Source organism: Pezoporus wallicus, unplaced genomic scaffold (assembly GCF_028554395.1).
Source record: "Pezoporus wallicus isolate ANWC-B61680 ecotype Strahan unplaced genomic scaffold, APGP_CSIRO_Pwel_v1 contig_3568, whole genome shotgun sequence".
NCBI classification, from domain to species: domain Eukaryota; kingdom Metazoa; phylum Chordata; class Aves; order Psittaciformes; family Psittacidae; genus Pezoporus; species Pezoporus wallicus.
The window spans coordinates 109,570-125,037 of record NW_026637826.1 but is presented as its reverse complement, the minus strand read 5'-3'; the positions used below and the strand labels follow the sequence as shown (position 1 = coordinate 125,037).

Below are 15,468 nucleotides of genomic sequence, written 5' to 3'. Positions count from 1 at the left end.
AATTGCTTGCAGAAGCCTGAGTGCTGCAGACTTGGTTTAACACTGGTTAGGTCAGTCAGCTTGAGCACAGTTCAGCCTGCCTTCTGTTCAGGTGCTGAGAGGGCTGGTTTTCATTACTGGCCATGTGTGTTAGGGTAATGCTGAAGGAGAGCCTGTTGTCATCAGTAATTATGCTCCAGTTGAAATCCCTGGCATGGGTCTGTCTCAGCAGCAGCTGGGGACAAGCAGGGGAAGGGGGCAGTGGGAGATCTGGCAGAGCTGAGCTGCAGGAGTGTTCACGCTCACCCCTGCCCAAGAGCACTCGGGGCTTTTTAGGACTGATAGGAAAGGGTGCAGGAAGGAGCAGAGTCCCTGGCTGCTGCTGCCGCCTGTGGAAAGCCTGACAGCAGAGACTGGGGAGATCCCATCTGATGCCTCCAGGACTGGGAGGTGTTCATAGTGGTGTGCCAAAGGGAGACCTGTGGCAGGATCCTATGGTACCTGTCTCCTGGCAAAGCACTTGTTGCCTCCTTTGTGAAGGATTCATCGTGAGGAGGAGGACTGAATACCTGGAGGATTTAGAGGGCACTGCTGTAGGCAAGAATGTGGATTTTTGCCTGGATTCCCTTGGAGGCAGTGGTTTTGCTCGCTGTTTGTTTGCTTATCTTTGTCTTGTTGGCTATAGGGCTTTTAAGATCTAAATATCAAAAACCCAAATCAAACTGAGCTGTCTTCTTTTGTGAGCTGACTGCGATTAGCTGGCCTAAACATGGCCTGTTACTGTTATCTGAAAGGACTTTATGAACCAGGTCTTCAAAACCAGCAAGGCCACTGTATGGGTATCGAATCCCAGACACAGGTAATTTTTAATGGTCTTCCATACACTGCCAGGTTTGTGTAATCTTTAACCTATAAGCATTTATTTCCAATTATCTCAAATAATGGGAAAACAAAGACAGCCTTTTCTTTTTCCTCTTGAGCAACGGAAGAGTTATTTTGAAACCAGAGCCCTTGCGGGAAATGGCAGGGCTTAAGGCTCATATTTATTGCATACATAGAAAACAGGGAAACTTTTAACATGGAAACTAGAGATCCCAAATCATTAACTATGTGTAGCCTTAACAAACACCCTTTGAAGCAGTATTTGAAGGAAACATTGGTAGAACAGAGTCCACAGTTCACCGTATCATGACCACAGCAGCAACTGCGACCAGGACAGACCCACACCAACGGCTCCTCTGGTTAGCCTTCATTTAGGAACAAGTATTTTTATTCAGCCTGATAATCGCTTTAATTATCTACCCTAATCTTGCTGGTCTCTTCCTTTTCATGTGAGCACAGATGGATTCTGCTGCCAGGGCAGCAGTTCTGTTTAAAGCAGAGCCATGGTATCAAACCTGTTGCCTTCCCAAAGGTTTCCCAGGCACAGGCATCATCATGGATTTCATCAGCGTAATGCATGTGATTTTGTTAAAATCACCTCTTGCAGAACCCTTAGAAACAGTCCACATCTCCTCACAGGTTGAATGCAGCTGAACTAGCTCAGCTCTTTTTAGATCAAGTTTAAGTGGGTTTAGAAATGTTTTGCAACCGTTGCATCCCTGCTAGAACAAGTTGTCCCAGTAGGTGATGATTGCCTGGCCTGTTTTTGTTTTTCAGGAGAGCCTAGTTTTTTTCAGTGTGAATCTGTCTAGCTGCAGTTTCATTTTCTAGCATGGGCCCTTAAGAGCATGAGCTCATATGTAAGCTGTAGCTTAAAAATGAGTTTCCAAGCAGAAATACTCAGGGTGGCTAGTGCCACTCTCACTGTCCATTTTGCACAGGGGTCGGCCACCTTTCCTAAGTAGTTTGGTTATCAAGCATGGGAGCACACGTGGTTGAAGGGAGATGCACCCTGTGACGTGGGATTAGGTATGGTAATGCTTGCTGTGCCTCTCTTCCAGTCACAGGCTGTGCCCGGGGAGGACAGAGCAGCAGCAAATCCCAACTCCCAGGAAAGCTCTGGAGGATGGCTGTGGAGTGTGTGATCCTGTAATTAAGGGCTTTTGCAGAGTGCATGGAAAGGAAAGATTTGTTCCAAATGTAGCCTGAAATTACACATTCAGCGTGCATTTAACCACTCGCTATTAACATTTTTATCCTTCTTGATTGTGTGAGTCTCCGTAATGCTGGGCCTTTGTCCTGGCTTCTTAAAGTTCTGTTCCTGTTGTGCGCCCAGCCCTGCCCTTCCTCCTCCCCATATGCAGGTTAGTGGCTAATTTTGGCTGAGGGGATAAGGAGTGGCACCATCCAGATCCTGCTGCTGTAAGTGCTGGGTTCCACTGGGCACTGTCCTGGCAGCTCAGTTTTTAAAGGGTGTGATGGAATTTACCCTTTTTTAAAGGAACACAAGTGCAGCTCAGCTCTTCTGGCTGGGCAGGAGCAGCCCCTGCCTTTGTTCTCTCTTGGCAGAAGAGATGCCAAGGAAGGACAATTTGGTCCTTTGTTGGAGGAGGCCTGGCTCCATGTTGCCGGTCTCAGGTGAAGGGCTGGGATAAAAGCAGCTCCTGTCATTGCTGTGGTGGGCTGTGGGCATGCAGCAGCAGCCCTGCCAAAACCTGCTGTTGGCTGCCAGGAGCAGAGGTGAACAGCAAGGCTGAGTGGAAGCACTTTCACATCTCAGGACCTTGATTCAGGTGGGCTGCACTGGGGTATAGGGGTATAGGTCCCATGGGGTGGTTTCTTCCAGCTGATGTAAGCAAGATTCTCAGTTTCCTGCTCTCAGATGTTGCTGCTGAGGAGTTAACCAAAAACTGTGCTAATAGCTTTAAACTCTGCTCTATAAACTGTACCCAGCATGTGTCTCATGATGTGCTCTGCAGCTTGTCCAGGCTGGGTGAACACGGGGCTGATCCTCTGCAGAGGCAAGGAATGCGGGTGGTGCCTGTGTGATCATGGCCGAAACCCGCTGCGGCTCTTGCACAAAAGCTTTTTCATGCTCCTCTTACCAAAATGCTTTTGGGTCCTATGTTACTCTTGCAAAGCCACACATCCAGGCCCTTCAGTGTGCTGAAACCCGCAGCAGGGGTGCTCTGTGAGCCCCACTGCCCTCCCTTCAGTGTGCTGCCTGCACCGGGCATGGGGGAGATGTGCCCAGGATTCATGGTCTGCCCAGCCCTGCAGCACTGGGCATCGCTCTGGATGCCATCCCAGGGGCTTTCCCAAGCAGGACCTGTGGCTGGCAGGTCTGGGGAGTCCAGCCCCATCTCTGCACCCACTGCTGGACACAGGGGCACTCCTGCAAGGCAGTGTTCCTTGTGAAACTCCTGGCCCAGCGTTGCGTTTGGATAAACTATGAAATATGCATGAGCATTACAGAATTGCAGAGTAACCAGAGCCCCCTGTGTTGGACTGAGGCAAGCCCAGAGCCTCAACCAAGCTGCTAAATGTGTCCCTGTGAGCCCCAAAACGCCCTGTTTCCTCTGGGGAGATACCTGGTGGTGAAGCCCAGCCTGGGCACTTTGAAACTCATCCGGGCAAAGCTCAAGTTACTTGTCCTGCTGTACCTATAGCCCCAGGAAATGTCACAGCTGGCCAAGCTGGCGCTGTCACCCATTCCACTGTGCAGCCTTGGTGGCTCTACAGTGCCTTGTGATCCATGAGTGGCTATAGAGCAGATGGATGGATGTCAGCTGGAGTTGGGGGGGGGGGGTGTATGTGTTTGCATCCACCCTCAACTACAGCCCAGGGCAGGAGGCAGGAGTCCCGCAGGTTGTGACACATGTGGCTTTCCCCTGCACGGGGCAGAGAGCACCTTGACAGGGTGTCAGCTGGGCTGGTGGCATTTTGGAGAGAATCTGGGTCTTTTCCACATGAGCAAAAGGAGACCTGCAGGGTCTGGGCATGGGCTGGCTGGGAAGGAGACCTGAAGTTGAGAGAGGAGGGTGGGCTGAGAAAGGTACAAATGGATGAAGAAGGACTGGGAAGAGGAGGCAGCCAGTGAGGTTACCACAAGCTTGCTCCTCTAGACTGTAGGGACACCCCATCGCTGCATGCTTTGGCCCTGCTTTGGGGCTGGGCAGTTTGAAGGGGAGGACTGTGCTTTATCAGTCTGCACCACAAGTCATGTAAAAGAAAAGGTGTTGCTGTTGACCTAAAAGAGGTAGTTAAATAGTGTGTTGAGTCCTGAGGTGCCTGTGGTCTGGCCAAAGCCACTTGTTTGTAGTCTGCAGAAGCAAGGTACTGTATGAAAGTGAAATCTTTCTCGTCTTAAGCTAACCTGAGCCCTGGTTGGTGTGCCGCTGTGTGCCATGTCCAGCAATGCCCCAGTGCTGAGACCCTGGCTGCACACACTCTGTGGCAGTGCTGTGCTGGCCGCATGTCAGGCCACTGGAGCGATGGGCTTGCAGGGCATGATCAGGAGAGGAAAGGAGTGAGAAAGCAGGGATGGGAGAGGAGGGGGTGGGAAGAGGGCAGTTGTTGGATCGTCTCTGTTGTGTGGTGTAACTTTATCCTCAGCTTTGTAGCTGTCCCCATGACTTAAACTCCCCTTCTGCCCTCAAAGAAAATGAACCACTTGTGCTAGAGAGCTGGTGCCTGCAGGTGAGAGACCTTTACAGGGCTTCATGACCTCCTGTGGCTCCTGAAACCCTTTGGGACCAGTGCCCTACAGAGCTCGTCCTTGCCACCATAGAGAGGAGAAGACACAGGCTGTTTCTCTGTAGCCAGGATGTTCTTCCCTCCTTATGCTTCAGGTTTTTTTCTTTAATCCTTCAAATTAAGTGTCATTACTGCTAAAACCTGTGCTAATGATGTACTTCTAAGAGCACCTTCTTCTTTTCTTCCTTTGGTAGATCTCCGAAGCTGGGAAGGACTCCTTGCCTTCCTGGTTACACTGGAACGCGGAGAGCAGCTCCCTGGAAGGGCTGCCCCTTGACACAGATAAGGGCGTCCATTACATCTCGGTGACCACGCTGCAGCCCTTCCCCAATGGGAGCTATGTGCCACAGACTGCAAACGTCTTCTCTGTTGAGGTCCACCAAGAAGACCACAACGAGCCTCAGTCAGTGCGAGCGGCCATCCAAGACACGAGTGATGCGGCACCATTTGTGTGTGGCTCGGAAGAGCCAGTCACCATCCTAACTGTCATTTTGGATGCCGACCTAACAAAAATGACACCAAAGCAGAGGATTGAACTCTTAAGCAGAATGAGAAGCTTCTCAGAGGTAGAACTTCACAACATGAAGTTGGTTCCTGTTGTAAATAACAGACTTTTTGACATGTCGGCTTTCATGGCTGGACCAGGAAATGCAAAGAAGGTGGTGGAAAACGGGGCCTTACTTTCATGGAAACTGGGATGTTCTCTGAGCCAAAACAGTGTCCCCAACATCAGCAAGGTGGAGGCTCCAGCTAAGGAAGGAACCATGTCTGCCCGCCTGGGCTACCCTGTTGTTGGCTGGCACATTGCTAACAAGAAGCCTCACCTCCCAAAGAGGATGCGGCGGCAGATCAATGCCACCCCTACGCCTCTGACTGCCATCGGGCCACCCACTACTGCCGCACAAGAGCCACCGACCAGGATTGTCCCCACCCCAACGTCACCTGCCATTGCACCTCCAACAGAGACAACGGCACCCCCGGTCCGGGAGCCCATACCGCTGCCGAGGAAGCCTACAGTCACCATCAGAACGAGAGGCCCCATCGTCCAGACACCCACTCTGGGACCCATCCAGCCAACCAGGGTAGCAGAAGGCACTGGCACGGCCACTGTGCCAATTCGCCCCACGATGCCAGGGTACGTAGAGCCCACGGCAGTGATCACACCACCCACAACCACCACCAAGAAACCAAGAGTCTCCACTCTGAAGCCAGCCACGCCATCCACCACAGATTCCTCCACAACGATGACACGAAGGCCTACTCGGAGACCCAAAACACCCCGTCCAACAAAGCCCCCCAGCACCACCAGATCCCCCATCTCCAAGCTGACAACAGCCTCACCACCAACCCGCGTACGCACCACAGCTAGCGGGATCCCCCGGCCCTGGGAGCCAAATGAGCCACCCAAGCTGACAAACCACATTGACAGGGTCGATGCTTGGGAAGGTACTTACTTTGAGGTTAAAATACCATCTGATACCTTCTATGACAAGGAGGATACCACCACTGATAAACTGCAGCTGACCTTGAAGCTGAAGGAGCAGCAGATGATAGAGGAGAACTCGTGGGTGCAGTTCAACAGCACCAGCCAGCTCATGTACGGCATGCCCGACCACAGCCACATAGGGAAGCACGAGTACTTCATGTATGCAACTGACAAAGGTGGGCTTTTTGCGGTGGATGCTTTTGAAATCCATGTCCACAAACGCCCGCATGGGGACAAGTCACCAGTGAAGTTCAAGGCCAGGCTGGAAGGGGACCACAATGCTGTGGTAAATGACATCAATAAGAAGATCATGCTGGTAAAGAAGCTGGCTCTGGCATTCGGTGACAGGAACAGCAGCACCATCACAGTGCAGGATATTGCCAAAGGCTCCATCGTAGTGGAGTGGACGAACAACACACTGCCCCTAGAGCCCTGCCCCCGAGAGCAGATCCGGACTTTGAGCAAAAAAATTGCGGATGACTCTGGCAGGCCGAGCCCGGGGTTCTCCAACGTCCTGCAGCCTGAGTTCAAGCCTCTGAATGTGTCGGTGGTGGGCTCTGGCAGCTGCAGGCACATCCAGTTCATCCCCGTGACAAAGGATGGAAGGGTGATCTCGGAGGCGACGCCAACGGTGGCAGCAGGCAAAGACCCCGAGAAGAGCAGCGAGGACGATGTGTACCTGCACACCGTCATCCCTGCCGTGGTGGTGGCCGCCATCCTCCTCGTGGCCGGTATCATTGCTATGATCTGCTACCGCAAGAAGAGAAAAGGAAAGCTGACCATCGAAGACCAGGCCACCTTCATAAAGAAAGGCGTGCCCATCATCTTTGCTGATGAGCTGGATGACTCAAAGCCCCCGCCATCCTCCAGCATGCCCCTCATCCTCCAGGAGGAGAAAGCCCCACTGCCCCCCCCAGAGTACCCCAACCAGAGCATGCCAGAGACCACGCCGCTTAACCAGGACACCATCGGGGAGTACACACCGCTGCGGGATGAGGACCCCAATGCACCGCCCTACCAGCCCCCCCCACCCTTCACCGCACCCATGGAAGGCAAAGGCTCCCGTCCGAAGAACATGACCCCATACAGGTCCCCGCCACCCTACGTGCCCCCTTAACGAACAGGAGGATCTTGGGGGGGGGAGAAGGGGCCTCCACTCCAGCTCCACACCAGTGCTGTCTGTGGGCCGTCAGCCCCCTCGCCAGCCGGGAACACAGAACCCCAGCAGACGCTCCCTGGCTGTGCCCGCTGCACTCGTGGGACTCGGGGGGACACTTGTTTTATTTTTGCCTAACAAGCTTTGGTTTTATTTTATTCATAGAGAAACAAAAAAATCTCGGCTCAAACACGCCTTCCTGGCGGCTGGGCTTCGGGCCAGGGCCGGGCGGCGGGCAGGGAGGGGATGGGATGGGTCGGGACGGGAAGAGCAGGCAGCACTGGGGTAGCACTCTGGGTCTCCGCTGTTTGCCTTTAACACTAACTGTACTGTTTTTTCTATTCACGTGTGTCTAGCTACAGGACGTAACATGAAAGGTAGCCTAAAACAAAATAATTAAATTCAAGGGACTTTCTGAAGCCGATGGTTTTAAGTTTTTACATTTAATCTGCTGTTCCCCTAAACCGGGATGTGTAGGTTTGGGAAAGGGGAGGGCAGTGCTGTGCTGCAGCTGAGCTCCAGGGTGATAGGGGGCTGGTTAAGGAGAGACCCTGGAGGGCAGCCAACCTCCTCCTCCTCAGAGGTGGGGATCAGCTTCTAGATTTGGGGGTCGATTCTTTTAATTTTGTTTTTTAATGAAAGAAATGCTATTTTCTCTCACATCATGCAGTAGTCATCACTTGAGTCAGACTGGCTGCGGGTACCTCTGGGTTCAGCACTGTGCCCAGAGGGTGAGTGGGACCCCCATGATGCAACAGCGTCTCCTCTTCCCCTCGAGTACTGGGGTTGGGGTGGCCTTTTATTGAGCAAACCGCACACCCCGAGAGGGGTTTGAGTGATGATGGGGGGGGGGGGGGGGGGGGGGCGTTCTCTGAGGCTGGTGCTGTCTCTTTGCCTCCGCTTTTGGGAGCGGTGCTGGATCAGCCTCCCCAGCCCCTGGCTGCGGGTTGTGCACTTCCTCCCGGCTGCTCAGTGCCGGGATGCTGTTGGAAAAGATAAAAGGTTAAAGGGGCAGGGGGGGAAGAGAAGGGAAAAAAAGGGGGGAAGAAAAAAAAGCAGGACAGGGTCAGTTCACAGTAAAACCATCAGTGAAGTCTCAAACCTGATTTTTTACAAGAGTTTTGATACAGCCTCCAGAAGTTTATTAAAAGAGTTAAACCCGGTGTAGCGCTGCCCGCCGTTTGTACGAGCTCGGCCCCCCGCGGCCGCCGCCTCCCTCCCTTCCCCCTCTTTCTCCTTGACGCCGACTACGCTCGGATCCGCGCTTTCCCGGGGCGCCCTTTCGGGTCGGTTTTGCCGGGAGGACAGGTCACCTCGGCGGCACGCACCGGGGCCGCGCCCGCTGCTGCCGCCCTTGCCGGGGGCGGGGGGGGGGTCTGCCCGCGGTGAACGGGCCCGGCCCGCCGGTAACGCGTGCGCGCGCCCCCCGCACCAACACCGGGCGAGCGGCGCCCCCTGCTGGCGGGAGTGGGGTCCCCGCTTCCGGTCGGCATCGCCCCGGTGCCGGTCCCGCCCAGGAAGGGCGGCCGCGCGGCGCCGCCATGTCGGGAGCGGCGGGGCCGGGGCCGCCGGTGGGGCCGGGCCGCTCCCCGCTTCCCTGCGCACCCCGCCCCGCCGCCGCGCTACAGCTGAGCGGGGGCACCGAGCCCGCCCGGCCCGGGGTCGCTGTCATCGACCTGCGCTTCCCCCGCGGCGCCGCCGCCGATGTGAGTGCGGCCTGGGGCGGGACGGTACCGCTGTGGAGGGGACAGAGGGGTGCTGGGGGGAGTGGTCCCGGTGCGGGGAGGGGATGCCGGTGGCGGTGCCCGGTATTGCCAGGGACAACACTCGTACCGGTGTTGGGCGGGATGCTAGGGGTGGGTGGCCAGGTGCCGGTGCCCGTCCCAGTAGCGGAGGAGGGGGATGCTGGTGCCGGTATGGGAGGGCACGGGCGGTGCCTTTTTGGGGGGTGTGTGTTACCGGTTCCGGTATGGGGAGTGAAGGCTCCAGTACTGAGGGGGGGCGTTTGTGCTGGTGTTTGGGGGGCGTTGTGCTGGTGTGGGGTGGAGTTGCCAGTGCCGATATGGGGAGGAGGCGCTGGGGTCGGTAAGGGGGTTGCTGGTGTGGGGGATACCGGCTCTGCTAAGAGGGGTGCTGGTGTGGGGGATGCCGCTGCCGGTTTTGGAGGCGCCGGGGCGGGATCTGAGCCGCCGGTTCCACCGCAGGTACAGGAGATCGTCTTCAAGAACTTCTACACGGCGTTCCTGAGCGTGCGGGTGCAGCGGCCCGGCCCCGGCGGCTCCCGGCGCTGGGTGACCTGCCTGCGGGACATGTGCCTCATGCCCTGCCCGCACACCGAGCAGGGCGCGCAGGACTACTTCTCCCTCCACCGCAACCAGGTCGGCACGGCTGCACGGTGGCCGTGGCATCACCCGTGCTCTGGGGCTCACCCCTCTTTGCCCACCCCCCAAGGACAGCTCCCAGTCCCTAAGGCCCTGTGCTGATGTCCCACCGTGTACACCCCCAGCAGCGAGGGTCCTGGTGCTGGTCGTGCCCCTGCCGCGCTCAGCCCAGACAGCCACCACGAGGTGACACTTCCCTCGGGCTCCTTCCGTTCAGGGTGGGTTGGGTTTTTTTGGAGGAAGTCTAGAGTGAAGTGTCCGTGAAGGTCAGGTTGGCCAGGGCTTGGAGCAACCTGGTCTAGTGGGAGGTGTCCCTGCCCATGGCAGGGGGTTGGAACTGAATGAGCTTTAAGGTCCCTTACAATCCCAAAAGCTGTCCCTGCGCAGCGTGGCCTGGCCAGCCCCTGTTGGTGACTGCTGTCCCCATCCTTGCCCCAGTAGATGCTGTGTGACATGGACCAGGTGACAGCAGTACGGTTCATTCTGCGGCAGCCCTCCCCAGTCTGGCTCCAGTTCACCATCGAGGAGCTGCAGATTTTCCCCCCTGGACAGAAGGTGAGCGGGTGGGAGCTGCCCTCCCCAAGTCCATGCAAGGCCACTTCTCAAGTGTTGCTCCCTGCAGCTATGGGGGCTTCAGGCTCCCTCGTGTGGACACAAGGATGTGGGTCCAAGTCCTTATCCTTTGCTGGAGCTCTTGGGGGCCAAAGGGAGGAATGGCTCCAGCCAGCCCCAGCCCTGCCTATTCCTGAGGTAGATGTTTGACAAGCAGGGCTAGAGCTGGAGGTTACTGCAACAACTCAAGGGTGGCAAACAACAACTCAAAACACAAAATTTCCTTTAATGATGGTAAAGTGTCACTTACATCCCTAGCAATATAAATATGCCGGGGCTTTGAACCACGTAGCGTGCTGCATGGTGTGAGAGATGGAGGTGGTATTGGGGACACCCTTATGTGACCCTCTGGATGTGTTTCAGAGCCCCCAGACGGATTTTCCCTCCTGGCTCTCCCAGCTGACCCCTCCGGAGCAGCCAGCCAGCCTGCCTGGGGTGAGTGACCTTGCTGAGGTACTGGGGGGAAGAGAGACCTGTGTGGGGTGCTGGCCATGGACCTTAGCATCCCTGGTGGGGCTGCTAGCCCCAACCCTGCCCCACTGGCTCCAGACCCCACCAGGAAGGTGCATGCTGCAGAATACATTGCCCAGCCAAGGCAGCCCATGGGCAGAGGGAGCTCACAGCTATGGTGCATTTACAGCTTGTGAGGCACATCTGCCTGGCAGCGGCTTCCAGTGAGCAAAATCTGGGCAGAGCAAGGCACAGGGGGCAGCTGGTCTGTGAGAACCTGCAGAATCAGCCAAGAGCAGGCTGGGCCAGGAGCCGTGCCACACTGCCCAGCAGCAGCACAGCAGTTCTGCTGCTGAACTTGGGTGCTGTGGAGTTCACATTGCATCGGTGGCAAGGGTTCTGCCAGGCCTGGCAGGACTTGGGAGCATAGGCCCCTGCCCACTGTCTGCTGGGGAGGACACCCCAGTCTCTTGCTTGGATCACATCCGCCTTCTCAAGGGATGGTCCAGGGAGATGCCACGGGCATTGGCACGAAGCACCCACCAGCACCTTGGCACTGTGGGCAGGGCTGGCCAGGGCAGAAGCAGTGCAGAGCTTCACCCCAGCCTGGGGAGCTGCTGCTGAGCCCATGGGTCCCACTTGGCCCCCATGGTGAACCAGAACCTGCAGCAGGCTTTCTGTCACCAAACCCAGAGAGCACTGCAGAGGGAAGCAGTTGGGAAACTCCAGACTGTGCAATTAGGTGTTTAATCATAAGCCAGCGCTATGCTTTCTGTCATCCTGGGTGCCTGCCAGCAGAGGTGGGCTGTGTCGGCACCATGGCACCCAGGGATCAGGGTCACCCATGTCCTCAGCCGCCCATTTTCCTAGAGTGGGGCCCTGCTTACCCTGCATTGAGAAACCACCAGCAGGTTGGGAGCATGGGCACTATTGGATAGTGCCTGGTTCCCAGGGAGCACAGCCATCCGGCCACACCACTGCTCAAGCTTGCAGTGACTAAGCCCACCTGGCCCATTCCCACTCTGCAGCACTGTGCCTGTTTCTTTCCAGGAGCTACCTGACCCGGAGAAGGTGTCAACAGAGGTCCAGCAAATGTGGGTGCTGACAGAGGTGATCCGCACTCGCCAGGCAGCTGCCCGCATCGGGCGCTTCGACGTGAGTTCCACCACCCTGCTCACAGAGCTTCAGCCTGGCCACATTGCTGGGGGAGCCTGCTGGAGGGGCTGCTCCTGGCAGGATGGGGGTTTGGGGTGTCCCGGTAGAGGGATGGTGCAGTGCAGGGCTGACAGTTGTTCTCTTTCCCAGGTGGATGGCTGCTACGATGTCAACCTGCTTTCCTACACGTGAGCCCTGGCGGTGCTGGCCGGAGGGAGCTGCCTGCCCCGTGCCCAAGCGGACTCCAGTGCTCCCACATCGGCCTTTGTCCCTGTGGCGCTGGGGGGGGGGGTGTGTGTGCGTGTGTTCTGGGCCCTCCCCGTGCCCTTCCCCAGCTCCTCCTGTGCTGTCTGCCCGCGGTGAGCAGCGCTGCCGCCCCAGAGGCCCCTGAGAGCCTCTCCCAGGCCGGTGCCCTCCAGCTCCCGTCGCTCTGCCGGTCCCCGCACCCTGCGTCTGCCCCAGGCAGCAGCCCCTGGCCCTGCCTGCGCGACAAAAGGCTCCCGCGGACAAGGGGGACCGAGGAGATGCGGGCGGGGGTGCTTCCACCACCACTAAAAGCTGCTACGTTGGCCCTGCCTGTGCGTGCCTGTCTGTAAGGCGGGTGGCCGTGCCCCAGCATACCCCCAGGCCGGCGCCGGGGGGCGGGTCGGGGGCGGGTCGGGGGCCGGCCGGACTCCATGTCCCAGGCGCCCCGGGTCCGTACCGGGCTGTGCCGGGGAGGGAAGGAGGGAGGATGCTGCGGGCGGGCTGCCGCGCCGCGCTGTCCCGCCGCCCCCCGCAGGGCTCCGCGCCTCGCCGCGGGGCCGGGGAGCAGCGCCCCGGGGGGGCAGAGGCGGCGGCGGCGGCGGGGCAGAGTCTTAAGCGGACGCCGCTGGACGCGCTGCACCGGTCCCGCGGCGGGCGGATGGTGCCGTTCGCGGGCTGGAGCCTGCCGCTGCACTACGAACAAGGCCATCTCCAGTCCCACCTGCACACCCGCCGCCGCTGCTCCCTCTTCGATGTCTCCCACATGCTGCAGGTACCCGGGTGTGTGTGTGTGTGTGTGTGTGTGTGTGTGTGTGTGTGTGTGTGTGTGTGTGTGTGTGTGTGTACTACGGGGGTCACCCACACGGCCTCACGCCCCTCCCGGCCTATTCCAGACTCGTGTGTACGGCCAGGACCGCATCAGGTTCATGGAGAGCCTGGTGGTGGGGGACATCGCTGAGCTGAAGCCAGGACAGGTATGGGGGTACAAGGTGTCTGGCAGGGCCAGAGGGCCCTGGGCATGTCCAAGAGGGACACAGGAGGACATGAGCAGCCTGCCCGCGCTCCTGAGGGCCATGTCCCACAGGGCACCCTAACGCTGCTCACCAACGAGAGAGGCGGCATCATGGATGACCTCATTGTCACCAACACACTGGAAGATCACCTCTATGTTGTGTCCAACGCCGGCTGCGCTGACAAGGACTTGGCCATCATGAGGGTACATGGCTGCCTGAACCCCATGGGAGGGGGGAAGCGCTGTGGGAATGAGTCTTCCCACCTCCTGGGGAGATCTGTGGCTGCATGCACAGAGGTGGCTATGGCCACACATGGGGTTGGCCCCCAGGGCAGCAGTGCACTGTCACCCTGGCAGGGCAGAGCAGCAGAGTTGCAGGCCACCGGTGGTGACATCCATGTGGAGGTGTTGGACAACGCTCTGCTGGCTCTGCAAGGTAGCAGGGCCCACAAGGGCCTGCCCTCCTCTGGGCCCTTGCCCAGTAGATGTCAGTGCCCTTTTCCCATCCCACCCTTCCCTGGACACTGCCATCTCCTAGACACCTGCCTCCCCAGGTCCCTCCATGGCACGGGTGCTGCAGGCGGGGCTGTCAGATGACCTAGCCAAGCTCTCCTTCATGAATAGCATCACCACAACGGTCTTTGGCGTGCCAGGCTGCCGGGTCACGCGCTGCGGCTACACTGGCGAGGATGGCGTGGAGGTACTTTGGGAGCTGCACCTGTACCGAGGCACCAAGGGAGGGGAAAGCCATGTCCCACTGACCCTGCCATGTCCCCTGCAGATCTCAGTGCCCGCAGGGCGGGCAGTGGAACTGGCTGAGCAGCTGCTGGGTGTCCCGGACGTGTGGCCGGCAGGGCTGGCAGCCAGGGACAGCCTGCGCCTGGAGGCTGGGCTCTGCCTCTATGGAAACGACATCGATGAGACCACCACACCTGCTGAGGCTGGGCTGATGTGGACCTTGGGTAGGCTGTGGCCATGGCCATTTCCTCCTTGGGGCAAGCAGAGGGGTGAGGTGTCCCCAGGTCCCCAACAGGGCAGAAGGGGACCAGGAGACATCAAAGACCCTCCCCCGTCTCTGCCCCACAGGGAAGCGCCGGCGCAAAGCCATGGACTTCCCTGGCGCACAGATCATCATGGCACAAGTGAAAGAGAAGCCAAGACGCAGGCGTGTGGGGCTGACGTCAGTGGGACCCCCCATACGGCCCCACATGGCCATCCTGGACCCTGAGGGCACTCCTGTGGGTGGGTGGGGCAGCGGGGCTTGTGTGGGTATAACCCCAAACTGCGCCTGTGGCAAGGGAGGGTGCTGGGACTGCCAGCCCCTGCTCACCTCCCCTGTCCTCATGTCCGCAGGCACTGTGACCAGCGGCTGCCCCTCGCCCTCCCTGGGCAAGAACATCGCCATGGGCTACGTGGAGGCAGTGCACAGCCGGGCTGGCACTACACTCACCGTCGAGGTGCGGAAGAAGCAGCACCCAGCTCTCGTCACCAAGATGCCCTTCGTGCCCACCCAGTACTACATGGCCAAGTGAGGCCATCGCCTGCTGCGGGCACAGTGCCCCAGCCCCAATAAATGTCCCTGCCCCAGTCTCCTGTCTCCTCTGTGGTGATGGCAGCAGGTGCCAAAGCAAGGGGTGGCAGGGGAAGCACAGCGCTTTAATGGTGCAGGCAGCGCCCAGCCGTCTTGGCAGTCCTCATTCCCGGTGCGTCTTCCCTGGCTCCGTTGCCAGGCCGTCCCTGCAAGAGAGGGGCAGCATGAGCTGGGCTGGGCAGCACCCCGGCAGCGGGCAGGGCTGGCTGGGGCCGCATTTACTGGGAGCACTGGTGTGCGGATGCAGACGCGGGGGGGGCCGTTCGCTGGGTACGGTGGCACTACCCGGAAGACACTCGGGGGCATGCAGGGCTGGGGGGGGGCGGCTCACGGAGGTGCCGGTGCCGGGCGGGGAGGCCGCGACGCGGGGGTGAAAGCGGTCGGGGCCCGGTGTCGGTCGGGACTCACCGGGGCAGGCAGTGCCGCTCGGCAGCGCCGTTGCGTCCGGCCCGGCCTGCGGGGGAGAAGGAGTGAGCGTGGGGCCGCGCGGGCCCGGGGCTGGAGGCAGTTCCGCGGGGGCGGCGGGCGGCGGGGTCCGTCCGGTAGCAGAGCTCGGCCACCGCCTCGCCGTAGACACGCCAGGCCAGCAGCACGCCCAGCAGGCTGAGCCCCAGCCAGAGCAGCAGCAACTGGCACAGCGCGGACCGCACGTCCTGCTCTGCCCACTCGTCCGCCAGCTGCCGGCCCAGCGCACCCAGCGCCCTCCACGGCGCCTGCCAGCCCGCCGACATGGCTGCCGGGAAGCACCGCGGGCGGGGCCGT

At 58.9% G+C, this 15,468-nt stretch overlaps 4 protein-coding genes across 6 annotated transcripts in view; 3 read left to right on the top strand and 1 right to left on the bottom strand.

The window, feature by feature from the left end:
• The window catches only part of DAG1 (dystroglycan 1), a 52,585-nt gene extending 44,907 nt beyond the window's left edge, over nt 1-7,678 (top strand). For all 3 annotated transcript variants that reach the window (XM_057407648.1, XM_057407647.1, XM_057407650.1), the window contains exon 3: nt 4,812-7,678. In XM_057407648.1, the coding sequence (XP_057263631.1) occupies nt 4,812-7,220 (2,409 nt within the window). In that variant the 3' untranslated portion in view covers nt 7,221-7,678. The remainder of the gene's footprint in view (nt 1-4,811) is intronic.
• Nucleotides 7,679-8,785: 1,107 nt separating this feature from the next.
• Nucleotides 8,786-12,152, top strand: NICN1 (nicolin 1, tubulin polyglutamylase complex subunit). Its single transcript, XM_057407669.1, has 6 exons — nt 8,786-8,965; nt 9,464-9,637; nt 10,082-10,195; nt 10,616-10,687; nt 11,753-11,857; nt 12,008-12,152. The coding sequence occupies exons 1-6, from the start codon at nt 8,801-8,803 to the stop codon at nt 12,047-12,049; spliced, it is 672 nt and encodes a 223-aa protein (XP_057263652.1). The 5' UTR covers nt 8,786-8,800; the 3' UTR covers nt 12,050-12,152.
• Nucleotides 12,153-12,556: 404 nt separating this feature from the next.
• On the top strand, nt 12,557-14,704 carry AMT (aminomethyltransferase). Its single transcript, XM_057407666.1, has 8 exons — nt 12,557-12,875; nt 12,997-13,077; nt 13,188-13,319; nt 13,473-13,551; nt 13,670-13,815; nt 13,897-14,077; nt 14,202-14,357; nt 14,469-14,704. The coding sequence occupies exons 1-8, from the start codon at nt 12,591-12,593 to the stop codon at nt 14,645-14,647; spliced, it is 1,239 nt and encodes a 412-aa protein (XP_057263649.1). The 5' UTR covers nt 12,557-12,590; the 3' UTR covers nt 14,648-14,704.
• A 54-nt stretch (nt 14,705-14,758) lies between these two features.
• Nucleotides 14,759-15,458, bottom strand: TCTA (T cell leukemia translocation altered; the record flags this gene model as incomplete). The annotated part of the gene is made up of 2 exons (XM_057407835.1): nt 14,759-14,852; nt 15,115-15,458. Coding segments are annotated over 2 exons (387 nt in total), but the record flags the coding sequence as incomplete, so codon positions are not given.
• Nucleotides 15,459-15,468: the final 10 nt, after the last annotated feature.

What these genes read in the sequence shown, in the direction of transcription:
- NICN1 (XM_057407669.1), top strand. Translation starts at nt 8,801, where the DNA reads ATGTCGGGAGCGGCGGGGCCGGGGCCGCCGGTGGGGCCGGGCCGCTCC. An exon ending in CCCGCGGCGCCGCCGCCGAT is followed by an intron (nt 8,966 to 9,463) that starts GTGAGTGCGGCC and finishes GTTCCACCGCAG; the next exon opens with GTACAGGAGATCGTCTTCAA. An exon ending in CCCGCATCGGGCGCTTCGAC is followed by an intron (nt 11,858 to 12,007) that starts GTGAGTTCCACC and finishes TCTCTTTCCCAG; the next exon opens with GTGGATGGCTGCTACGATGT.
- AMT (XM_057407666.1), top strand. Translation starts at nt 12,591, where the DNA reads ATGCTGCGGGCGGGCTGCCGCGCCGCGCTGTCCCGCCGCCCCCCGCAG. An exon ending in AGGACTTGGCCATCATGAGG is followed by an intron (nt 13,320 to 13,472) that starts GTACATGGCTGC and finishes TCACCCTGGCAG; the next exon opens with GGCAGAGCAGCAGAGTTGCA. An exon ending in CGCTCTGCTGGCTCTGCAAG is followed by an intron (nt 13,552 to 13,669) that starts GTAGCAGGGCCC and finishes CTGCCTCCCCAG; the next exon opens with GTCCCTCCATGGCACGGGTG.